General features: G+C 37.4%; 1 protein-coding gene across 2 annotated transcripts; it reads right to left on the bottom strand.

Moving 5' to 3' along the window:
* Window positions 1-31: 31 nt before the first annotated feature.
* On the bottom strand, window positions 32-25,627 carry LOC146475136 (target of rapamycin complex 2 subunit MAPKAP1-like). Of its 2 annotated transcripts, none has more exons than XM_085116179.1 (19): window positions 25,451-25,627; window positions 24,490-24,624; window positions 22,815-22,911; window positions 16,952-17,065; window positions 16,141-16,205; window positions 15,291-15,439; window positions 14,170-14,229; window positions 12,627-12,663; window positions 10,892-10,968; window positions 10,314-10,383; window positions 9,709-9,767; window positions 9,507-9,568; window positions 8,616-8,722; window positions 6,060-6,170; window positions 4,620-4,690; window positions 3,333-3,387; window positions 1,496-1,575; window positions 842-986; window positions 32-514 (listed from the first exon to the last, which is right to left on the bottom strand). In XM_085116179.1, exons 2-19 carry the CDS (start codon window positions 24,560-24,562, stop codon window positions 399-401), a joined length of 1,548 nt encoding a protein of 515 aa, XP_084972305.1. In that variant the 5' UTR covers window positions 24,563-24,624; window positions 25,451-25,627; the 3' UTR covers window positions 32-398. The 2 variants fall into 2 exon arrangements, with proteins under 2 accessions (XP_084972305.1, XP_084972304.1); XM_085116178.1 differs by having other exon boundaries at window positions 24,490-24,589.
* Between the last annotated feature and the right edge of the window lie 1,614 nt (window positions 25,628-27,241).

The following is a 27,241-nucleotide window of genomic DNA, read 5'->3' as shown; positions in this document are numbered from 1 at the left end:
ATCACTGTAGTGCAGAAATCAACAAAGAATCTTCGTTTTCTTCAATTTTATTAAATACTCGAACGTGGAACTCGAACACAAAAGTGAAGCAATCAAGGAAGAAAGGAGGGAGGCGGGAGAGGGAGGAAAAAAAAAAAGGTTACACGAAAAAAATATTATAACCAGGGAAAAAAAGGGGGGGAGGGTAAGAGACTCCCATGGAAGGAGAGGGAACCTCCAGCAGCGATCCAATACCCCCCTCCCCCACGTAGTCTACACAAAAGCGATCATAAGACTTCACGATCCTCTCTCGCTGGGATTCGAAGTGTTTCTCCTCTCACTCCGTCTGCCACGCAAACATTCGCACAGTCGGGGCGCACTAAAAGACTGGTGCCACAGGTCTGTCTTTAAATGATCGTTTAATATTTAAAGGATCTCCTTTTTTCGAGCTTTTTCTCCTTTAAAGCCACATACTCGGATCTCTTGCCGCTGATATTTGACTTGATTATGTGAGTCACCTTTTTTGCTATTTCCCCTGCAAGAAAGAATGAAAGATAATTAGAACGGTTTTCATTTGAGAGCCGTAAAACCAAGGCCAATCAAAACAGACACACATAACGCAATGAGCCAATCAGAATTCAAACACGTGTAACCGGCGCCAAGGGCGGGAAAACGCGTGCAACCAAGTGACCATTGGTTTTAGCTTTGCTTCTCATCGGTTGAGAAAGTGGCGCGAGTTTTGCCAACCAATCACAGAGCGTAGTAATGCAAAACCAAAGCAAACGCCAAATTACTGTCGACACGATTGAAAACCTCTCTAGAAATGGTATTTTCTTTTAAAAGTAAATGAAAAAAAGCTCACCAGCGACATTGGCTTCTGTTTCAAAGTCGTAGTGCTTGAATTCGCGGGCATTTTGACTGAAGTACACTATTCTGAACTGTGCCTTGCCGTTACTCTTCTCGTCCATTAGATCACAGGCAACAACATTCTCCATGTTTACTGATGTCTGCAAAATAAGAACAAATAAGTAAATAAATAATGTAACCAAAGAACTGAAGATGCAGTTACACCACACTTTACCTTTATAATTAAGAAGGTTGAGGCTGAAATTCGCCAACATTTTTCAGAAAGTGTTAAGAAACTGCAGAAGCTGAGATTTAGTAAGAACGTCTTTGCAACTTTTTTTGTCCGCTTTCTTTGGACGGTGACAGTTCAGTTTGCGCAAATGTATAGTCAACTGAAGAACACCTTTAAGAACGTTTTCAAACTTAAATTAGCAAAAAATAAAAATAAAATAAGAACGGTATCTGGAACCGTTTTCATGCAAGCCAACGTATCTGCTTTTCAACCGCTGTTCCTAAAAACCTCTCCTGTGTTAGCGCGATCAATGAGTTTCGGATGTTACCCAAATAATTTGACCGAGAAAACCTTGGGAGAAACCGTACCGATCACAATAAATTATTTGGCAAAACTATCGTTTCTTTTTTGACGTCTCCGTACTCCGTAAATACTTACAAATTTTTGTTTTCCCCAGAACTTCTTTGCTGCCTTGGGTTGAAGGACGGGGTCAATCTCTATTCTCTCTTGAGAAACGCCTGGTTATAACAGAATTAGAATATGTTAGTGTAAATCCTGCCTAGTTGGCCGGATGCTGCACGAAGGCGAAGTTTGGGCGGTGGAGTCACAAGAACGAGTAGCGAAGTCGCGAAGGAAATGGAAAAGAGGAGATTAACATAGCTTGGTTAACACTCGTTTCCATTTCTGGAAACGAAATTGGAACACACTTCAGCATCGAAGAGAATACCTATCTGTAGTGGAATGTTACAAGACAGTGTTTGGTCTAAATGGCCTAGACTTTGACGACTATTTCGAGTTTTGAAGAAGTAAAAATACTAGAGCCAACCATCCATACAAAATACAAACTAACTTAGCCAAAGTTAACTCCTTTAAGTACTCCTTCTTCCTGAGAATTGTCAAGTACTGGAACAGTTTGCCAAGCTATCTTTTTATGGACGAAATTAAGGTTAACAATTGAAATTTAAAAAAAGGCCTAAAAAGTGGATGCAGATTTATTGACACAGAAGCTCATATTGAATTGTATATATTTTCATTTTAAATATCATTCTTACTAACCATTTTGTGCTTGCACCAGTGATTTTTATCCGCGTTTTTTGTAATTTTTTAATATTTTTAAAAAGTTCAGTTAGCGGTCCTTCTTTTCAAATATGTATCGTGTATCATGTTTATGAGCATATATGTATTTGAATGAAGTATTATTTACTTGAAACAATGTAGTATTCCTTATCTTCATAGCACTGGTCATAAACGAGAACAGAACCCCATTTGTTTGACAGAGAACTGTGCTCCAGTCAGGCAAGGAACAGCATTTTAAGGCCAATTAGAACCGATCTACAGTATTTAGGGTTAGGCATTGATCTGAAGACGGTTAGTTTTCGTTTATTGTGATGGGTGACTATATAAATACGTTAAAAATTACAATCCTCGGCAGCTGGTCCTCGTTGGTGTAGTGGTTATATATAGAAGAAATGAAGCAAACGACCCAGGTTCGAGGCGCACACAATTCTGATATTTTCCTTCTTTTACTCTTAAGTTTGAAATAAGGTTTACTGCAAGTAATTTTAAGGGAATGTCCAAGGTCCGTTTGAGATATGGAAACAAGTGTTAACCAGCTTTACGCCGTTCATGGCGGCTCTGATTCCAGAACCTTCTTTTCGCGCGCGGACAATAGCGCCAGCTACGCAGTCTAATTATAGGAAATAACAATTGTGTCAATTAAAGTATTTGAAATTTACGCGAATCGTAGGAAAATTAAGTTTCAAATAAAGGAACTTAACGCGAGCGAGAAGGCTAGACATCCAAATGAAGGAAATTAACACAAGCGTAGAGGTTTTATATCAACTGAGAAAACGTAGATGATTACAAAATAATTAAGGCATTTCATCCCAAATACAGTACACGCTGAAACAAATGCGATTACGCGGAGAACGGCAATAGCAAAGAGGTCAGCTAACATATCGCTAAACTATGTATAAAAGGGATAACGCGGTTAGTTTCTAATTTTGCTCTGATTAAATTCGTTTCTAAATTTACTCCGATCAAATTCGTTTCTTATTCGCTCTGACGAAGGGTTAACGCTCAAAACGTCAGCACTCGAATCTCTTTACGGTAGCCAATTTACCTTTAGTTATCAACTCTGTTTATTAACCAAATATTCGTATGTATACATAGGTTGAAATGTGTTTAACAAAGAGAGTTGCTGTGCTACCACCCAGGATTTTGGGAAAGCAACTATAGTGCACTGCAGCCTCTTACAAAAATCAAATAAACATACTTAGCTGTATTTCTGTTACTGGTCGGAGCTTCTGTAGCATACTGACACGGTATGTCTAAGGATTAAAATGGAAACAAATACATTTGATGTAATTACGTTCTTAGTCTCTATTTAAAACAAAAAAAGTTAGCATTAGACTTGGGAATGGAAGAGAAAAAGAACCTTATTTGAGCGCCGCAGGCGTCAAGTAACGCGCATAACATTTTGTTGCAACTTGTCGAGCCACAGATGTTGCGTCGCAAGTTGCTATTGTTTGTTGCCCGTATTATGACCTCCGCGCGCAACAAATTTCCATGTTGTTGCGCGTATTGTCACCTCCGAGTTCAACAAGTGCTGCAAAAAGTAGAAATAGCGTCTGGTTTCAGCGACATGAAAATTTGTTGTGTGCTTAAGTCGTAATACGGGCAACAAACCGCCCGGCAATCACAACTTGCCCGGCAAGTTGCAAGGATATATTGCCCGCATTACTTGACCATTGTTAAGTAATACATATTGACCATTTAAATGCAATTCAGGTTTCAGGGGTTGAAGCTCTCTTCCTTCGCAGGAGGCGAATTTCACGCTTGCTCGAGTGTTTGGCCCACTCTACTATCCCTGACTAAGGGCCTCCTCGTATGAGCCCGGTAACCGGGCTGGGGCCCGTTTCTCGAAAGCCCCGGTAGCTCATCGGGCCCGATAAGTATATTTTTAAATGTTTTTTCGCCGATTACACAATGATTACAGACGTGGTACTTCGCCAATGTTTACATAGAATTATAAGGTTATAAAATTTAGTATTCAAAGCTAAAAAAAATTGACTTCTGTTAAGAAACATTTGTCACCAAATTACTTAACGGACCCGATAAGTTACCGGGTCTTTCGAGAAACGGGCCCCTGGCCCGGTAGGCGGGACGAATTTTGTCTTCTGTTCATATGGGAAATTTAATCCCGGTTACCGAGATGAAAAATAAAATTCCCCCAAAATACCCGTGGAGCCGCTTCGACTTGTCAGCGACCTTACAAACCATGCGCAGTTGAAAATGTTTCATCCCGGAAAGTCCCGATATCCGGGCTGGAGTGTTCATATGGGAAAAATTTCCAGCTCGGTTACCGAGATCTAGACCAAGACCTCGGTAACCGGGCCAGCCCGCCTTCTCATATCATATGAACACTCGAAATTTTTGTAAAGAAAAGAGTGGCGAGGCGAGATCTCGGAAACCGAACCATCAACCGGGCTCACATGAAGAGGCCCTAAGATGGCTCGAGACTCGACTCCTGCTCGAGACTACTCCAAGAGGCCCCACTCACCTGGAACTGATAGTTAGCATAGAAATCAAATTGTTTAAAGTCTCCTTCCTTGTCTCCATCAACAGGCCTCGCTGTTACAAAAAAAAAAAAAATACAACCGTTTTGAAATTACAGTGGAACGTGACCACCGTCGGGCCGATACGACCACGGCAACGAGAACGTCAAAAAAGCAACTCTGCACGTGCATTATACTTTTGGTACATTTCTTTGCCGTCACTGCACGACTAGGAAGTGAAATTTCCTGATAGGATGTTTTATGGAGGACGTGAACACATAGCGAGGAATTGTCTTTCTCTTTCTAAACTTGGTTGCAGTCTCCAAGACGGAATTCAACTCCAGGAAATTTCACCTCATTTGAAAGCGAGTTGGAATAATCGCGACGACGTTTGAAAAAAAAAAAACGCGAATTCATTATAATAGTGACGTTTTTCGCTGTTGTGCAAACTTCAGGGAACTTAAGCAACGACGACGGCGACGGCAACGAGAACTCCACAAAACAATAGGTTTAATGAGCAAAAACAATCGCTCTGCACCTGTGTTATATGTTTTTGTACATTTCTTTGCCGTCATCAGCGAAACATCAACGTGAAATGACCAATTTCAAGTTCAAGGTTTTGTGGAGAACGTGAGCACACGACGGTGAATTTTTCATTTTCTTTCTTAACTTGAACGCCACTCCTACCAATATGGTTCCTGAATAGTTCACCATGCACTTCTGTAGAAATTGAGCGAATTGAAATAATCGCAAAGAAGCACAAATGAAATAAAGTTATACTTTCGGAGGACGTTTTCGTTGCAGTTGCCGTCGTCGTTGCTTAAGTTTCCTAACAACGTCACTAAAAGACAAACTACATAGCGCATAATGTGGCTGCATGGAATTCGTTGGAGCGGCTTTTAAGTTCGGAAAGAGATTTAGGAGAATTCAATGTCGTGTGTTCACGTTCTATTAAGAAACCTAGAATTTGATCATGTTGCAGAGGACCACTACCCTCATTGGCATGCAAATTTACTAAAAAAATATTTTAAATTTATGCGAAGTTTCTTTAAACTTAAATTTATGTAAATTTATGCAAGCGTAAAATTTATGGAAATGTCAGGGCTAGGCAAATTGTGCAGAAAATTCTATGGGCCAGTTATTTAAACAGAGTCTAACTTAGGCTGCGGTTTAAGACAATCAGTGGGCCTCCAAATCTGTTTATAAGTGGTTTATTTCAAGTAGATAAATAGTTTCCTAGTCTGGGATGCAAGCCTTCTTGCTACCGTCAGCAGCAGACAGTGGCAAAATGAAAAATGGCTTAGGACGTGGTTTTGTTAAACACCATCTAAACTGTCTTTTAATAACTGACCCAATGGCTTTATACAACTCTACAGTCGTGCAAATTTAGTTCCGTTTCATTTCTTCAACATCAGCCAGAATACCAGTAAATATGAATTACTTACGCCGTCCAAATCTAACGAGACAAAATTCCTTGGTTCCCATACTCTCTAACGTTGATTCGAGGTTGATGGGGACACCAGGCTCAGATTGTTTTTCCAATACATATTCATTAGCTAAAATATAACAAAGGGAAAAACTCCAGTTAATGTAATACGACCATGTCAGCAACAGTGTATTCTCAGAACAGCTGTTTCTAGTAACACTTTGAAAAGTAAGGGTCTCCTTTACAAAGAAACTGCTTTAACCCTATATTTCTTGGCTCTTTATATTCTTTTTCCTTGATGCGCCTTTTTGGGGTAACTTACTTCTTCTTAGCCTTAAGTAGTAATAGTGTATCTGTTAGTGGTGCTTCTTTTAGTTTTGTCTCTATTAGTAGTGCAATGTTTAGTAGAACTGTTGTGAAAAAGGTACATGTAAATTGTAGGATGTAACGTAAAGTACTGTAATGTATTGTAATTAATCTCACTAAATAGTTTCTAACATAGTCTTATATCGAAATGTTAATATTGTATTGTATTGTAAGTATTATTTAACAATTATTCGCCGAAGGCGAAGTAAATATTGGTGAATATTCCCTGAGACGAAGTCAAGGGGAATATTCACCAATATTTACTGAGCCTGAGGCGAATAATTGTTTTAGTATAATTACTCAGGTGATTATCAGAGAAAAACCAGTACCGTCCGAAAAATCTCGATTTTGTTTGTTTGTTTCAAATCGTCACGCGTCAATGAACAGAGACGCGCAGTCTGCCGATCACATGCTCAATCGAAATCACATGCGCAATCGATAAACTGCACACGGCCTCGAGCAGAATGTCAGTATTCTTTAAATGCCGCTTCATTGAGACGAAGCACTGACTTCTGTGAATGAATGTTGGGTTTCTCCGACCCGTTTACCAAAATAGATGGAGATGAACCAGGCTGTTTGGTGTAAAACTCGAGCCGGGATCACAAGTGTTAGCGATAGTATTTTATTGCACAATTTCTTGTTGACATGATGGCTTCGCCGGTGAACGGACGTTTATAAATTGCCCTCGGAGATAAGCTGCTTCAGGTAGGAATTAAGTCATTTGTTGGCTTCACTAAACAAGTACACGGTTGTCGCAGATGAAAATATTTTGTTGTGAGGCAGTGACTTAAGATGGTGGTCGAGAGCCGGTCGAACCGACAACAAACTAGTTTTCAGATTATAAAAAAACTGTTTTCCTTTCTCGTCACTGAAACGTAAAACTTACAGAGACATTTATTCATCTTGTTTACTTTCAAATTCTGTCTTAAACTCGTTTTGTTTGTGAAATCATTCTGTTAATAAAGAAAATCTTGCTCGAATTTACCTTAATTATTTGTCTTCATTTTAAGTCAACGAGATCGACAACATGCAATTTACAAGGGTTTTTTATTACAATTAGCAAAATTTTCATCTCTTGCCTTCGAAACGTATCACCTCGGACTTAGCTGCATCTTTAGTACCTTTCGGAATTGCATTTTCTTTCATCCTATTTACTTCTTTTTCAGAAATGTCAACAAATAGCTAAGCGGCCATTTTGAAAGTTAGTGCTCCCGCTATAATCACCTCGCGCGAGGTGATTATAGGAGGATATGACGCAATCCTCGACCAATCAGATCAACAGAATCTCTATAATCACCTGAGTAATTATACTAAATGTAATTATTGTAAATGTAAGGAAAATATTGTATAATTAACAATTATTCCCCTCACGCTTGTTGGATATGAGATGAAATAGAGCCAACGAGGCGCGTAGGGCCGAGTTGGCTATAATCATCTCATATCCAACAAGCGTGAGGGGAATAATTGTTTTATTAAAAACAATCACGAAATATTGCTAAATTTTGCGGATTCCGCTTTGCAAGAACAATTAGAAGACAATTTTTAAAATGGTCTCTTTTTCTCGGGCATGGTATAATAGCTCATATACCATGGCCGCTAAGCCAATCAAATTGGTCGAATTGCATTATACAATGATCCAGTTTTTAATGATAAGCGTCATCACGCAAGCTTAGTCGTGTAATTTTTTTGTAAGTGTTTTACAAACTAAAAGTTGTACTTAAAAAAAAAAAAACACTTTGAAAACTGAGATATGCATCTGTTCAGCGCAGTAACAATGTTCTAGATTTGCCACAAGTGACTATACTAATCACTATACTATTTAGTGCACCCCAAATACAAAGGTCTCGACCTTGTAATCGGGCACGGAAATGCCGTGCACGAATTCTGGCGTGGACACTTGATAAATGAGTGCGTTCACATTCGTGCCCAGCGAGAATCGTACTCGGGCACCATTGCCTGATTTCATACCGTGGGGGTCTGGGTACAAGTCTGTGTATTATGGGATATGGGACTCAACACCCACAAAGCCAGAAAGAGCACATCGAACTTTACAACATCCTCAAGTTTGGTGTTAATCAAGCGAATGGCGAGATACAGCCATTCAAAAACTTAAAAAATTTACTAAGAAATGTATGGGACGCCGGACAAATCGTCCGTCACGCCCGGTAACCCCCACGGTATGAAATCAGGCAATGCCATGATCACCGACCTGTTCTTTTCAAGCCTCTTTTCTTGATCAGTTTCTCATACACATGTTTCATCCTGGTGTTCATACTCTCCACTTTTACTCTGGAAAAGCCATGCTGTGGCTCGTGACTGAAAAAGAAAAGACAGACGGGCGGATAGCTTTATCATATGCTGCATTAGAGCGGTTTTTAATCGAGTGTCGAAAGTAATTTCGCGTTTGCTTTGGTTTTGCATTACTTAGCTCTGTGATTGGTTAGCAAAACTCGCGCCACTTTCTCAACCAATGGGAATCCAAACCAAACCAATCGTGATTTCGCCACACGCTTTTTCCCGCGCTTGGCGCCAGTTACATGTATTTGCTTTGAACTCTGATTAGTTCATTGCATTGCACCTGTTGTGATTGGCCAGAGTAATCACTTTGGTTTTGGTTTTACGACACTCGATTGAAAACCGCTCTATCATTCAATACATTGGCGCACTGAATATTCCTGGTCCTTACAGAACAGATATCTTGCGATATAAGTAATTTCATGTGACGGGTAGAAGAATGGAAAGTAACGTCCTCGGAAGATAAAACTGTGCTTTGTTATCATCAATCTTGCGCAATATTTCGCGCGATTTCGCAGGATAATCACCTTGTACAGCACCAAAGGAAAGTACTGCTCAGTAGCTTTCATTCGAATGGACACACTTCAGGGTTTCATCCACAGACTCAAAAGTTAGAACCACCTTGTACAGCGCAATAAACAGCACCACAGGAAAGTACTACTCAGTAGCTTTCACTTGAAATGGCTTTCTGGCGGCACATACCTGGATAGCTTATATAATGACTTCAGTCCCACCCTCCCCCCCCCTCCCCAAACAGCAGCAAAGCTTTGAAAGTAACAGAAAATAGCTTTTAGCATTTACTTACACTGTCACTATGATACCAGAGGAAGGTCTAGAGGGTGTTGGTTTAGGTGGAGTGGTGTCTTTCTGGAAATTGAAATCATAAAATACTTCAGTCAACTGGCAGACAAACATTGTGGAGAACCAAACAAGAATTATTGAGAATTTGTGTTTAATTATAGAAAAGTACATAAATAAATAAATAAACAAGCAATCTCTTGAATTACCTGAACTAGTGCCAAGCAAGTGAAACCAAACTTCGTTATTGGTTCCTTGTTATCAAGAGCTGGAATCATCAAACATGTAGAGGAACACTCCAATTAACCACATCTGTTATAACTTTAAGTTAAAAATTTACGGTCACTGGCAACTTTCCATGCCATAAGGGACTTTAGGGAACTTACGGAACAACGCCAGCGACGGCAACGAAAACGCCGCAAAACGATAGGTTAAATGAGCAAAAACAATCGCCCTGTACGTGCGTTTTAAATTTTGGTACTTTTCTTTGCCGTCCTCTACAAAACAAAAACGTGGAATGACCAAATTCAAGGCTTTGTGGAGAACGTGAGAACACAACGGCGAATTTTTCATTAGCGTTGTTAACTCGAACGCCACTCCTACCAATTTGGTTCCTGGGTATTTCGCCGTTTCTGTAGAAGTTGAACGAGTTAAAATAATCGTGAAGTAGTACGAATGAAATAAGGTCAATATATTTTAAAGTGATGTTTTCGTTGGCGTTGCCGTCTTGCATTCATAAGGTCCGCAAATAAACCATTTTATTATCTACAACGGATATATAAAAAAAAGAAAGAAAAACCTTTTCTACTCATACCAGGAAAATCTGTGTCAACCTCTCCGTCATCATCATCAGCTATTTGCAAACAACAAGACTTGACATCATTCTGAAACAGACAAATAACCAAAATAAGCTGACTACTAATAAAAGCCAGGTAAAAACTATGTACTTCAGCCACTTGCAGCCCACAAGTCAGGCAGTTATATGTACAGTGAAAGGAAAGTTCCTTGGAGATGCGTGACACTTGAAAATGTTTTCGGATAGGATTCACATAAAAAATTATTTTAAAAAAATGGTTTTGAAAGAAACACAGACGTTTCGGGTATATAGCCCTTCTTCAGTGTGGAGAGAACCGTTGAAATACGCTCAATTTATATGTATGTTATATGTACAGGCGTCTTTGCTAAAAACCCTTTTGAGAGTACAGCTGTATACATTGTATTTTGTCACAAGGATATATTTTCAAACTTCATTGACCGTAATCTTTGAACAAGGCACTGACTGTGACAGTGGTAAAATCCACGAAATTTAAAGCCTTCAGTTTGCAAATTTGAAGCACCTTTCACATTCCTTGGCCAAAAGGCAACATTTGTCACTTTCAATTCATTTCAAACCTTTAATGGGGGGTCTCGGCCTTCACTTGTGTACTTGTACATAATGAGTCCAATGAGGTCCTGAACACATGCAGTACCTGGTGCAAATTATACCAAAAATTTAAAACCCTTTAGTCCCTAATATCAAAAAAAACAAATTCTCCTATATTGTCATCATACTTATCTCATAAAAAAACTGGGGAGAAGTTATAGAAATATCAAGAAAATTCACCTTCGGGGATCATATCCTTAATTCTCATGACCTCAGGGGTTGAATAAGCATTGATATTACAAGGAGAAATTTGATGTTGATCACTGTTAGGGCTTAAAGGATTAATAGAGTTGTGATTCAAAACTCACCCTGTTTATAATTAAAACAATTAGTTTTGGTGGGGGCTGCGTGGGGTATGCAGAACTTGTTGTGTTGCAATTTTGGAAAAATAGCACATTTTCATTTTATTTGTTTAAATCCAAATTATGTAATATCCAACCACCAAAGTGAGTCTTTTGTAGAAAGAAACAACATGATAGGTTTTTGCATCAATTGGAAACTCAGAAAAAAAAATCCGGTTCCAGATGGGATTTGAACCCATGGCTAGATTATGGAGGGTTGTGGGTTCAAATCCCATCTGGAGTTCGGATTTTTTTTTCTGAGTTTCCAATTGATTCAAAAACTTATCATGTTGTTATTTCCAATGTAATATACAAAAACAAAACACTAGCTCTGGGTAATAGGAAAGCAAATTTGACCTTTGGTACTTTTCGTTTTCTTTTCAAATCTTTGTACAGGAAACATCCAATTCAGCAGGGCTAAATGGAGTTCCTTACTAATATTAAATTAAATATTAACAAGAAGGGCATAGTAGGCATGGAAACAACACACAAAAATATGCCAAATGGCCAACTAAAAAGGATTGAACAAAAAACAGTTCTAAAACGTCTGAAAGAGCTCTTTAGAATTCCATCAATCAAATTGTACAGGGGCAGAATGCTTAAATCTCCATCAAACCTTTTTTTTAGTAAGATATTTCATCTATAATTATATTTGAGTACCACCACATCACCATTTAAAAATTGTCCCACCACTGTCACATGTCTTTGTAGCATGCTGTTGCTTTAGTCATATTTAATTTCCTTTACAAAATATTACTGTTCCAACGGCCTGCAACTTCTCAGAATTTACTACGATCGTAACACTGCTACTTATGAGGTAAGACCATTTATTAAAACTTGAGTGTTTTACTGGAAAATACACCTCTTGTAAAATTCATACAAAACTACATCCGGGACGCAAGTGGCCTATTTTCCATATCCTCACTAGTGAGGACAGATGACCTAATTTCCTTTTTTCACGGTTGTTTATGCAAACAGACGGTGCAAAATGGTGAGTAATAGATTTGTCTATAAAATAAAAAGAAAATTCCATAATAGCTTGAAGACATGAATTTTATTTTCTCAAGTTAAAAACAATACTTCACTGATTTGCTGCACACGTTTGTAAAATATTGTTTTTACCACTCGAAAATAAAGTTCATATCTTCGCATGGCTGTGCAATATTTTCTATAATAGTGGCCCTGCTCCAGAACACAAACGGTTCCTCGGTCAAACTCAGCAAGGCAGACTGGCTACCTGACCCTACCCATAAAATTGCAAACACATGTTTGAAAAAGACAAATAATTCTGGAAAATAAGCCAATTATTGGCTTATTTTCCAGAATTGAGTTCTGTAATGTGACAAAATCTCTGAACTCTTACCTAAGACTGTCACAATCATTGGAATGGCTCTTTCTTCCTAAAGGGAGAAAAAAAAACAATTCTTAAAAATAATCATTGCTAGTGCAACCCTTATTTATTTAGCTTTGTCCAATATGGACAGGGATACCGCAACAGCTAAGGCCAATCACTGCGGACCCGGGATATACGGAATATACGCACAAAGACCAGACCACAACACCGGGAACTACGTACGTCCCCTACCCTTTGCGAACAGTGAGTGGGTTCTTTAACGTCCCACAGAGTTAGTTACAAACAAGGTTTGTGAGACGGGACCTACGGTTTATCGCCCTTATCCGAGAAGACTAGAAAGTCTAACCATTTGCAGATGTCAGAGCAAAGGCAGCACTTTCTCTTCAGTTATTTAAAGACCCTGAGTGGTGGTCCGGCCGGGGTTTTTGAACCCCCGACCTCCTGCACGGTAGTCCGGCACTCTACCAACTGAGCTAACCGGTCGGCAGTTAATACAACCACCTTCAGGCTGTGAAAATGTGGTCGTAATAACAGGGTGGTCGGATCAACGAGGTTATAAAACTTCAATTCGTTTGGGGCACAAAAAAGTGGTTGTAATAGTGAGGTGCAGTGGTCGTAAGGGGGGGTTCCTATGAACCATTTTCTGTCATGAGAAATAAACTGCAGTCACTAATTATTGTACATGTACATGTTCTGCAAAAACAACAATAACAAAAATAATGTGCAGTCAGGTAATTTGGGCAACTGTAACACAACATAAAGTATGATTCACAACTACATGATACGATACAATATGATAATTAATTTAAGATGGGATTTATGCTTAGCTTAATCAGCTAGTTTACAGGTAATCCACAGCCAAGTATATGCTAAAAATTAGAAACTACATAAACTACATAACTACTACAAATGAGCAGCAATTCATGGTGTAAAAACTGTAAAAGCTCAGAACTTATTAAAGAATCAGAAAAAAAAAATAAAAAAATTCCAAATATCAGTCAAAACTTAAGCAATCAGATTTTGTTCTTCACTTTGTTAGTGCCGGCTTTAATTCTAATAACATTTGTTAGTTCATTACATATCTTTGTGGCAAAATATCTCCATGATTTGAGACCATATTTAGTTGCATTAACTTTTGGCAGAGAAAGGATATAATCATGCCGAAGCTCATACTTGGTCTTGCGTAAGGTGATTAAAGATCTCTAATTGCAGGTGGAGCTTTGTCCGCTATACTATTGTCAATAGCATGTCTTGAATTATTCGAGTTTCCATGGATGGTAGTCTGATTCTTTGCAAGAGATCTTCTTGATAAGATGCACTTTGATAAGATGTACATGACTGCACTGTAGTTTGTGAAATAATACAAAATGTAAAACTAGGGGAAAATGCAGCTATTTAAAAATGGATTAAATACACTGTAATAGTGTCATTGTTAAAATAATATTATGTCTGTAACCAGAATACTCCCTCTCGTAACTAGCTATACTTCTTGGAGACAAGGTTCCCACTGCAGTTAAAAATTGCTATAATTCTTAGTACAGTGTGCATGTACCTCTGACTGCATGGTTAAATATATTTTATATTTCTTGGTGGGGCACGTTCCTTGGTAAGCCTAAAACAAGAAATTAATTAAAAGTAGTCACATTAGACAAATGCTACATACAATGTACACATACACTGGCTTCAGAAGTCTGTTCCATACAGAACATTGACCAGACCAAAGATAGGCTATGTTGACAGCTTGTGGGAGGTCCCAAGAAGGGCATTTAATAAAAATAAATAATTAAAATCAATGTATTTAGTGCAGAGACTAAATTGGGGACACTTTCCAGATTGAATTGGCTTTTAGAAGTTCATTTTATTTTATTTTGCGCAGCTTGTTATGCCTCAGTGCTTGCAGCTTTGGCACTCACGTATATGGTTATCACTAAAAAAAATATCTGGAAATGGACATTTTATTATGGAAACATTAATTCTACAAGTCAGAAATTTAAGGGTGTTGTGAAAAAAAAGTAACAACAGGCAGTGTAAAAGTCATAGGCAGGAATAGTGCTAATTATAATTATTATAATTATAATTATAATTATAATAATATTATAATACTGTATTTACTCGATTAACCATTCACCTATGAATGAGCCCCCAACTTCGAATAAGCACCCATCTCAAATACATGTAAGCGCCCACCCTTAAAGCCCAAATATTTAATAAGCGCCCACCTTTAAATAAGCACCACCTTGAATAAGCGACCCACCCTTACCCCCTCCAACCAAAAGACATTTCTGTACTAGCGCAGCGCAAAGTAAGAGGAATATTAGTTGTGTTCCAAAATTGGTTTTATATACAATAGTCAAATATGAACTTTTACATGTATATTGTTTTATGGCTTGTTCATGGTAGCTTTTGCACTTTGTTTTGTCTTGTCAAGGCGAAATAAACTTGCTATCCCTTGTTTTGTTGTTCTCTAAAAATGTCCTCGTTTGGCGAAAATGTTGGGAAAATAATTACGCTAAGTGCCCACCCTCAAATAGGCACCCACCTTGAATAAGCGCCCACCCAAAATTTAATAGGCGCCCTGGGTGGTTAATCAAATAAACATGGTAATAAGTATTAAGTGCAATGTACATTGTATTTCTTGTCACTAATGAATAGTTTTCAAAAGTTCCTCCTCACCTCTCCTTCAAATTTAGAGTACTCCAGGAATGGGTTATTTGGTTTGCCGTGAGATTCTTCCAACTGTTTGCTAAGCTGAGAAATTGTGACTGCTTTACTCTTATCCTGTTTCACTTCACGCTTGCCAAACACATCAGACAAATCTTCAGCTGTTGTTGGAAATGAGTTGTATGTTAAACTACAGTATGACTATTGTACTAGATTGATTAACAACATGTATATTAATAGCCACATTCATTATGGTATCGTCAGCTTCACATGGCAGCATAACAGACGACCGACATCTGTTTTGTGGGGCAACTTTTGCTGCAATGATGGATCAGAGAATTACATGTAGGTCCACAGTGTAATTGTTAGAGTGCTAAGGGTCCGTTTAAATGGTTTCAACATTTGACCAACATTTGTTCAACAAAAGCTGACAAATATTGGGAAAATGTTGGATGAACGGAGTGTTCAAATGGCTTCAGTGCCATTCAACAATTTCGAGAACAAAGGAAATGTTGAAGTGTTGATTCAACAGTATGCTTTCAACAAGCTGTCAACACTTTTTTACGCTTTCAGGAATGTAGAACGACCTGTCCAAACGCCCCTGACATTTGGTCCAACAAAATGCTGAATGCATGTTGAAGCAAATGTTGAACCATTTATGCGAGCCTTAAAGTGTTGACCCATGAATTTCCTACTGAGCATAAGCCCTAGTAAGGAAATGGGAGATCACTCAAGGCAAAGAAAAATCTTTGACCTTGGCAGGAATCAAGCCCATGACCTCCATAAATTGTAAATTTTATAATTGTACACATTCAAGAGGTATTAACTTGACTACCAAATGGATGGAGAGTCAAAGCCGTACCGCTCATTTTAACATTGTTTTCTCCTTCCTTCCAAGAGACTGTCTTGCATCTAACCTCTGTAATCCTGATAAATTAAAAAATAATGATAAAATTTGAGAAATGATAATACAATGTACACACAATGATTAATTTTATAAGAAAAGTAAGACAAAGGCAGAGGCCCTGCAAGGGGGTGGGGGAGGGGGTGTCCAGCTTTGCCTGTCTTGAGACGTCGCTCTCAGAAATTCAAGAAAATTTGAGCGCAGGGTTTTAAGAGAACAAGGGAAGGTTAAAGCGCTCTGATGACCTTTCATGTGTTTGTTTCATTATTAAATGGAAATGCAATTCCTTCTTAGATTTCTTTTTTCCTTTCCATTTTTTTTTGGGGGGGGGGAGGGGGGGTGGGGGGATCTTTAGGAAAGTGTCCACCTGGATGACTATTACCTGTTGCTGTCTGCATTTCTTCAATAAAGGTTGCCATTTGTCACTGTTTCATTTCAAGTGCTGTTGCTACAGGGTACATGTGCTTTTTTGGTCATGTCACTGGTCAGAATTTACACTGGCATGGCCCTGATGTGGGATCCAACCTTTAACCTCCCACAGCCCTGGTGAGATGCTTTAACCACTTAGGGTTACTGGGAAATGTATAGCTACGTAGCTAAGTCGTGTATTTGAAATTTAACGGATAAAATTAATAATGTTCTGACTTATAAACAATCAAACCATTATGGCAGTGACAGAGAGACCCATATAATTAATATGTACATGTATTAAATAAATCTAAAAAAAAAAATTGTTCAATCTATACATTGTAAATGTACTGCGTTGTACCTCTCTCTTCTACTGCGATCACCCTTTCCCCGTGACTTGGAATTGCTCAAGCTGAGATCTGGACTGACGGCAATATCAAATGACTGAGGATAGCTTGGAAAGTCCAGAATATCCCTAAAAAGGAAGAGGTATATGAATTCATGGAAACAAAACGTTTAGAATATGTGCTGGTCTCAAAATGGATCACGCATAGGAACAGCTACACTGTATTATGTCCAGCATTAGGCAGCACACACAGCAAGGTGGAGTGATTACACTGTATATGCAGGTTACCAGGGGTCAACCCAGGTGGAAATCTTATTAAGATCTTGTAAGATCTTACAAGATCTTGTAAGAATCTTATAAGAATGAAAATAACACTAAGATCTTAATAAGATCTTGTTAAGATTTCATATCTTAATAAGATCTTACAACACTTCTTAATAAAATCTTAATACAAACTATACAATCTTCAGCATTTTAAGATCTTATAAGATCTTACAAGATCTTACTAAATTCTTGTAAGATACTTGTAAGAATCTTGATAAAATCCTCAACCTAACAATCAATAAGATCCTAAACAGCTTTTAATAAGATCTTATCCATTTCTTAATATTTTCTTATTAAGATGTTATCAAAATTTGTGACAAGATCTTATTAGTAATCTTGTTAAGATCTTAAGAATTAACTTACAAGAATCTTGTTAAGATCTTACTATAAATTAAAAATAAGATCATGAACATATTTTGATAAGATCTTACTTATTTCCTAATGTTTTCTTAATAAGATCTTAATCAAAATTTGTACCAAGATCTTACTACTATTCTGATTAAGATCTTACCACCTTACAAATATCTTTGTAAGATCTTAGCATAAATAAAGAATAAGATCTTTTAAAAACAGTTCTTATGAAGATCTTGTAAAACAAAAACAAAAACTTCTTCGTTGGTTCAATTTTTATTAAGATCTCATAATATCTTACAAGAATCTTGACAAGATCTAAGAATAAACATGCCAGCAAGACTCTCACACTGACTGTAATAATCTCTTTACTTTCTTTGAAATTTAGTTGTTTGTTGTGACATCTTGTACATCTTAATACTGTTTTCTTCGGTGTTCTAAGTTGATAAACGCTATGTAGACATGTGTGTTTCTAAACAAAGGCTTAAAAGATATGACTGTTAAGACTTACAGTTTCCAGTTTACAGATCGTATTTGCATAAAAAAACTAAATGCACAGTCCTACACTGAAACTTATTTGTGAAAACATTATTACTTACAAACCTGAATTAATGAATCTCGACTCCATTTAATGCAAGAGAGAACAAAAACGCTTTAAATCATAATTTCTACGATTTTCATGCACAATGCTAGCTTTTAAAACAAGATGCCTGCTATACTGGCATTACGCGAGATGCTGGGGCTGATTCATTTATTCCAACTGTATGCTTCGCCGATTGATAAAACTATCCTTGCTAATGGAATAGTTTGAGTCACGACGATCGCGTTACGTTGTTTTCCGTGTGTTACGCGACTCAGACTATCAGCGGAAATTTGTGGAATTCCATTACGATAACGTAAGCTTCTCAATGACCTCTTTTCAGTCTCGCGTCGTGGTCTAAGACTGTCAAACAAAGCACGATTCCTTCACTAAGAACTCACCAATTTCCACCGTTTTACGTGTCGGGTGCTTCTTAGAAGTTATTCTTTCGATTTACGGCTTCAAAATGGTGAAATTTCCCTTTGAAAACGGCACACTTGAGTCCAGAACATGTTAAAACAATATGGCGCGACTTAATCCGTCTTTAATAAATATATCAAATGATGCATTGACGTCACACAGGTAGGGGTGAGTGGGTCCCCTCCCTCGCAATATAAGCGACAAGAATGGATTTTGATTGGCCTGCTTTTGTTGAAGACAATCAAAACAATACATCCCGAGTAGGAGAGGGGAGAGTTTAATGAATAAATTAATGTACCGATTTGTGTATACGACGAAGAAAAAAAAAAAGAAATCGACCCGTTTTAAGACACGGTATGCCCCCTCAGGGCATCCCGCGTAATGAGCAAGAAAACGTGGAAAAGCGTGGAATCACAGCAACACCGGCAGCCATCTTGGATTTCATTCAGACTGGGAAGACTGGGCACTATTTTGGTCAGCAGATATGCCACTGCAGGCTCGGAGAAAAGACCGTTTCATGTTAGATTTTAGGCGGGATTCAAGTATACAGCACACATTTCCTCTGGATTTTGCCTCTGTTAAGCTAAAAAAATGATGGCTTCAAGCAGCAAACTGTGGACAACCACTTTTTAGAAAGAGGTAAGTTTCGTTACCAATTATTTTGTGAAAGACTGCTTGAAAATGTGTGATCGTCTACGCGAATTACAGACATTTACATATGCATGCTGCTTCTTGAAGATTGTTGAGGTGGTCATTCCCTATTTAGTTTTTATATGAAGCCTTTGCAAACGTTTTTACAGAGTAATTTGTAGCCGGGTTGATATCATGACAGAGTTGGTATAAGCTGAAGACTTGAGTGATCGATCTTGATTTGGCTTGAAGATCAGTTTATGATCTTCGTGCATGGAGTGTATGACTCATTTCACTCACATCAGGAACTAACAAGATTGTTATAGCTCACTGCAACATTGTCTAAATTAAAGTTAATGGCAGCTTAGTGGTCACTGTGATCACTTAGAAGAACTGATTTAAAGTGCACAATATTCTGTTTTACTGTAGATTTTCAACTCCTATCTCCATTTTGTTGTCAAGGTTGAGACTCAAAACTTCAGAGTCAAGTCAACAAATGCTGCTCAATAAAGTCACTTATAATTATGACCGCTGGAATCTATTTTAACTGATTTAATTTTGTTGTGAATTGTGACTTCTGCTAATTCTACTCAGGAACAATAATACTAAATAAAATTTTGTAACTTACATAATGGCAGTATTTGATCAGTACTTGATATCATAGTTGAAAACAGCAAGCAATAAATTATAAAGGGAACACTAAGTAACAATCCTTTTAATCAATGCAATCATTTTTTCTTATAAATTAGGCTTTTATGAACTTGTCAAACCTGCATTAGGAATTGTAATATTTAGCACATTGTAAATGGGTCAGCCCACACTCTGGAGTTTTGTAAGCATAAAAGAAATGTAAATGGGCAATTGGCTCAGAGAAATCCTCACAAAATAAACTGAAAAGTGGCATTCTCGTGCGGTCCACACAATGATGATGTAATCCTGCTCTTCCAGTGGGTTGTGGCTTAATCCAGCTACATTCCATCCCCAACATTTGTAAAACAAATAATTATTGTTTTTAGTTGCTTCACTGAGTATCTCTTGTATATTGGTGCCATTCTTTTGGCTGAAAAGTTGAAAGGCTCTGCTCGCAAACAGTATAAACTGACTCAATAGTTGTTGAAATGCTGCTCCCCTTTCCTCTTGGTCAATGTTGTTTGGGTAAATTAGCGTGCAGGTCATCATTGCTTCCATTGTACTTTACTTAGGAGGAGGAGGGAGGGAGGGAGACACTTCTAACACTAACAAACAGTGTCTCAACATTTTGACGCCAATAGAAGGCTGCTGTCAGCATTTGCTCAGAGGCAAACAGTTCATGATGATTTGACCAATGGAGGCATACACTTAACCTTAGTTAATAAATAATTATTGTTCTAATTGGTAGCTTTTTTAGCAAGGAAATTAGCAAAAAAATTAGGAAAATAGCATAAAAAATGATATCTTGTTCTTTTGTTTTTAATTATTTTTCTTTTTTTCTCCACAGGGGCCATACAGGATAATTTCAAGCTTTCATGTTTTTTTGCTTTTAACATGCAACTGAAAGGAATTATTGGGGTTTTTTGTTTTATGTTTATTTTTATTTATTTGTTTGTTTTTTAACACTAAAGAACATTATTGTACCAGTGGAAACCAAGCTCTTATTCATATGTACAAGTGTTTTTAAGGTTGCTTCTTTCTTGGGAAAATAATACTGGCAAATAATAATTCTTTGGATTGTTTAGAAAGGCTTTAAAGCTGCCAGATTAATTAAGTCAAATAGATTATTATTAGTGCTTCATTAATTGATGCAAATACAAGAAAAAGTTACATGTAGAACTTTATCCTAGTCTAGAGAACATTTGTTGGTAAAGGTTTGTTTCTGTCACTCTTGTGGATTACAATAATAATTAAAGTGCTGTTGATCTTGTGAGCATGCATCACAAGAACTTGAATATATGCCTTGTAAAAAAGCTGTATATGGCATTGTAGTCAATGAAAGTTTCCATCATGTTAACTTGTGAAGATTATTGTGATAAATTTATTTCACAATAGCCAAGATTTAGCAATAAAAAGGTTATCACACATGATTTTTCTTGTTGGTTATGGTTTAACAATGGCCTATCCTTTGAATCTAAGTGCTATGAGCATATCCACTTCAAGTCAGTTTCTAGGTACGTGTAGATTTTGTATTGTAACCAAGCTGTGATCAAACTCTCAGGAACACATGATTCTAGTTTAATTTTGAATGAACCAGTGTAGGTCATTGCCAGAAATGTCAGGGCAATCCAAAAGAAAATTTAAGTATACACTTCAGGTTTTTCCCTATTTTGCAGCTTGCTTGAAAAGCAAAATCAAATCTCGCCCCTTCAATTTATCCTGGTTATGGATCTCCCAAGACTTTCTACAATTTTAATTGGTAAGATCCTGACAACATTCTTAGAAAAACATTTGAAGAGATCTTGTCGAAATCTTGTAAGATATTGAAAAGAATCTTGTAAGATCTTGGTGAGAATCTTATAAAGTCTTGTAAGAATCTTATGAAATCTTGTAAGATCTTGGTAAGAATCTTATGAAATCTTGTAAGATCTTGGTAAGAATCTTATGAAATCTTGTAAGATCTTGGCAAGAATCTTATGACATCTTATAAGATCTTGGTAAGAATGTTATGAAATCTTGTAAGATCTTGGCAAGAATCTTATAAAATCTTGTAAGATCTAAGTAAGAATGTTTTAAGATCTTGTTAGAATCTTACAAGATTCTTACAAGATCTTGTAAGAATCTTGTAAGATCTTGTAAGAATCTTGTGACAAGATCTTGTAAGATTCTTGTAAGATTCTTAAATAAGATTCTTAATAAGAATCTTGATAAGAAACTTAATAAGATCTTACTAAGATCTTAATAAGATTTCCACCTGGGAATTTAATAAAACATTCAAGACATACAGTGTACTCTTGTACATGAACATGTAACTACAGCTGTATAAGCAGTCTGGGCAGCCTTTTTCATAAAATAATTATATTAATACACACTCTTGTTTTAAAGGAGGCAATAATTAACATTGTGAAAGGTCTTAAACAATGGTTATTGAACTTGTTTTAATTTGAACTTTACACCAAGTTTGCCCAGCTTGTAAACTACAAAACAGTGTACATACATGTACTATGTACTTAATTTTATTAAATTGACCCAGACTTGGATTCTTAAGATCCCAGGTTTAAATTCCTCCCCTTAATTACTGATAGGGGTACTCCCCTGTTACAGGGCTGCACAAGTCATATACTGTTACAGTAGGTATCTGCCGTAACAAAAAGCGTGGCTTGTTAGCCTCTTTGATCTGAAATGGGGCAGAGATCATAACAATTTTGGTCTGAAATTGGGTATGGTTTATAAGTAATTAGCTACTTTATTATTTTTCATGTCTTGAGAAATGCAGTGTGATTAACATCAGGAATTTGAAGTCTTTCTCAACTTGACTTCCAATAAACTTCAAAATATGGTACTTAAGAAATTGAATGTTCATAAGCTTGTTACAAGTCTTATGAGGGGATAGCTACACATTTCAACCACTTTTGGGTTTCAGACATTATCTCATTTGCTTACCTATCAATGGCGTATCTTCCAATTTTGAGTTTCTTGCGATGCTTGATGGCCTTCTCATTTTCAATTTCTTCATTCAGTATCACTTGCTCACACATGCCTTTGGAAATATTATTAATAATAATTTAATTATCTAAATATGATGATACATAAATTATATCCTTTCATTACTTATGCCTGTATGTACAGTGTATATTAAGCACATAGATTGTATACATGTTACAAACTCTAAAAATGACCAGTTCCCAGCTAGCATGCTAGCTCAATATTATTGGTAAGACACTGCTTACTGACTTGCCACAAGTCAACTTCTTTGAGAGGTGAAGTCGTGACATCGAGTGATGATGTCAAGAGGGAACCAAAAGCAACGTAACATAAAGAGTAAAGAGGGAAAATAATATTGGAAAGGGCTTTAAGAAAGTCTAGACACTGCCCTGACACTGCAGAGGTCATATTGAGTTTAAAAACCATTCAACCTCATTTTGTTTTTTCAGGCTTTCTTTTTAAAATATTGCTTTAGCTGCAAGGTCACATAACTGCAATTTATGATGTGCATACTTATTAGAGCGGTTTTCATTTGAGTGTCGCAAAAGTAATTACTCTGGCCAATCACAACAGACGCAAAAAGCTCAATGAACCAATCAGAATTCAAAGCAAATACATGTACATGTAACTGGCGCCAAGCACGGGAATACGCATGTGAGCGAGGGAGGATTGGTTTCGGTTTTTCATCTTATTGGATGAGACAGTGGCACGAGTTTTATCAACAAATCTCAGAGCGTATTATACAAAACCAAAGCAAAATGCAATTGCTTTCGACACTCAATTGAAAACCGCTCTAATAGCGATAAATAATTAATCACTGTACGACGAAGCCTTTCTCAAATAAGAGATTCTCAGCAATTTCGATGCTAATCATCCCCCTATCCCCCCCCCCCTACCCCCATAAGCAATGATTGGTCATTTTGTGCAGAATGTCACAAATGCCACACAGTGATCAGGACTGAATACAGTGTACTTTCCAAATGGACAGGGAGAGTGAAGGAAATAATCAGACATGAATAATTAAGAGTGGTAATGTACATGTATGTAAACATCACCTCTTGACTAACCTGTAAAGTGATGCCCACAGAACCACAATACATGATCAAATTCTAGAAAATATTTGCTCCATATGTAGAAATCCTTTGCTTTATTTTATTTTTTATTTGAACATTAAGGACGGTGCCTACTAATACCAAAGTATTTTTGTGCGGTTTATGACTGGGCGGGAAAAGCAGATCTTAGCGAGGCCTATTGGAATCCGAAAAGAAAATTGGGGGTAACCACGCATTTTTCAGAGATAATTGAGCAATAATATCTCTAAAAAGCGCCAAAATATAAAGCAATGTATGGGATTTTTTCCTAAATTGAAGCTTAATTATCTCTGAAAAATGCATGGTTACCCCCAATTTTCTTTTGAGATACCAAAAGCATTTGCTAAGTTCTGCCTTCTCTGTAAAGTTTTAAACCGCGCAAAAATATTTCTGTATTAGTATGCACCACCCATAGGAAACCCGAGTATCTCGCGATGCGCAGAACGTATGCGCAGTAACAATAGTAGGCACCGTCCTTAAATGAAATTATACATGTATATGATGTAACTCAGCACCTCAAATAATCTTACAAAATTGCTCACCAGTGTCGTCTGTAATGACGCAGGAGTGGCGTATGTGGGCGATGATAAACTCTGGATCATCCATGAATGCCATCTTCTTACCTTGATATTATGCTTCAATCTAGGATATCCAGGCACTTTATTATTTTACATTTTCTATCAATTAAAACACAGTTTAGGTAAGAGATAAATACCGAGAACGGACGTATTAATCCATATACATCCCGAGGGGCCATAGGCCCGAGGGATGTATATGGATTGATACCGACGTTCGAGGTATTTATCTGACTTATTTCATGAAATTATTCCTTTGTTCAAGGGGACAAACGCCGGCTAATTAGTACCGTCACACTTAGGTGAGAAACGGAGAACAATAGAAGCAACCTGATGTGTGCGTTTCTCGCAGTACTGCTAATGTAAATGAGGGATTTATACAGTAAATGAGGGATTTATCTGTATAAATCCCTCGTTTCAGTTAGTTTAATATTCATGAAGTATGTAAGTTAAATAAAGGATGTTGAATAACAAAAGAAAATGTGTGATTCATGAAATAACTACATTTAAATATCTGATTTCGTGAACTTTGTCTTTTGAATCTGTAGTCAGATGGTAAAGTGCTGCATGACCTTGGACCAGAAGACTTAAAGGATTTCACATTATTTCTTTCCCTCCTTAACTAACTCTAAGAAATAAGAATCGAAATTCCGGCAAAGATCAACAGCTGTAGCTATGCACTGGGTATGCAAGAGCTGAGAGGAGAGCGAGTCAATAATTGAAACGTTAATGTCTTGTCAACATTTCAGAGCCTAGATTTATTGTCCCAAAGAGAAAGTTTTAAGAAAATACCGCAAATCTTGATCTGGTGGAAATGAATAACATAAATGTCTTTAACTGTTCAGCCTAATCCATGACACATTCCTAAATGCCAAAAGCTCGATCTCGTGGAGTTTTCTACCTCGCAAAGCAGTCCCTTTTTACTTACCTATTTCCTTCGTTTGGAACAGTTAATAATTGAAGACATTTCCCTGCGTTCAATAACGGGGATTAAAGACAATCGGTAGCCTTTCCTGTTCTTAAAATCACTTCTTACGTCGGAACGATAGCGATATTTGCCATGCCGCCATGTTTGTTTGCCCTCTAAATAGTAAGTACTTCATATATGGTAATTATAATGTACCGAGATATAATGCTTTATTTGCTACAGTCGAACCTCCCGTAAGCGACCACCCATAATGCCAAGGATATGTGGTCGCTTACGGGAGGTGGTCGCTTACCAGAGGTCAGACCACAGGGGGTCTCAATTTCGGGTCATTTATATATCGTAATTGCGGAGACCTAGCCCTTTTGCTAGTGCTTATCGAAAACAATAGTAATAACTTTTCTTAGTTACAAGTATATTAAGACTGGTCCAAAATTATCTTAGGCAAAAGATCTTAGGGTCTATGTGGTGATTATTGCTTGTATCTCACAAATTAAGTCGATTCTTGTGAAAGAAACTTGACTCTTTTTTTACTCCAGGTGGCGCTGTCAAAATTTTTCAGGGAACGGAACATAAGCTAACATAAGCAACAAGTTGACAACTTTTTTATAAAGCATGTGATGTACGTGGTTACAAGCATTAAAAACACCAGCAGGCCTGTAGCCGTTTTCACACGGAAACCACTTTGTTTTCTGAAATGATAAATGAAGCGTTTTGAAAGCGTCCCTTGTAGTCTTATAAAAGCTAGATCTTATGGACACCTTCGCCCTGTAAAAAAAAAAAAAATAAATAAATAATACGTACAGCAACGCTAACAAAAAATGTAATCTTTGTCTTTTTGAAAAATTCATAATCATCTGTAAAAAAGAGCTATGTAGCCTGAACAGCCGAAACGAGCTAGCGAGTTCGTGCCGCCACAGAAAGAGATATGTACTACAGAACTTTAGAGTAACGCAACTAAGGCACGATGCATCTGTTACCTAGATACTCTACTGAATATAACGCATCTCTATAGTAACCACCCATATTTTACTACCAGCCTGTTATTTGAAAAGTCAGTCGTTAAAAATTGCCTGATGAGTGTGGTCCGATAACTTCGAACCATACGAAACAGTATTGTCGCAATAAACGATGAAAACACCTGAAGCCTGAACTTCTGTCAAGAATAATAAAATATATATGTACTTTTATAGTGGAAATTCACTTACCTACCAAAAGCTAGTTTACAGGCATTCCACTCAGAAATCATGGTAAACAAATAATAACCAAATTAAACATAGCATATTTTGTACCAAAATATGCTTTACTTTCTGTCTTTAATTTCATCAAGTCCGCATCTTCTCTGAGAACTTTCAAAGCCATCAGTCTTCCAAAAATGGTTGGACGCTTGCGTTCAGTTGCCTTCCTTGATGGTTCTTCTTCAAATTGAAAGACAGAGTTCGAAAAAAAGCCCCAATTTCTCTCCAAGAGACTTTCAAGCTCAAATTCAATTTCAAGGCATGAATGCCTTGCTCACATCTGACTTTAAGACACCTTCAATTCTTTACAACATAGGTCAAGCAGTAGAACCCATTGTTCTCCCTATAAGCTGAGAGGGTGTGGCTCACTTTTGGATCCATGTACTCAGTTTTTTGCTAGCTCAAAAGTTTTTCGTCACCCCTGCCCAAAGCAGGTAGTACCGTGACCGGTCTCAAGTTCCTGACTTCTCGCATGTTGTCGTTCCTTGAATACAGGTATTCAGTGAATACTCGCCTCCTGGTTTCCCAAGGTTTTATCCCTTCTCTTTGCTGTATA

Source organism: Pavona decussata, unplaced genomic scaffold (genome assembly GCF_977016875.1).
Source record: "Pavona decussata unplaced genomic scaffold, jaPavDecu1.1 SCAFFOLD_85, whole genome shotgun sequence".
NCBI classification, from domain to species: Eukaryota; Metazoa; Cnidaria; class Anthozoa; order Scleractinia; family Agariciidae; genus Pavona; species Pavona decussata.
The sequence above is the reverse complement of the archived record's forward strand: the minus strand, read 5'-3'. Positions and strand labels throughout refer to the sequence as shown.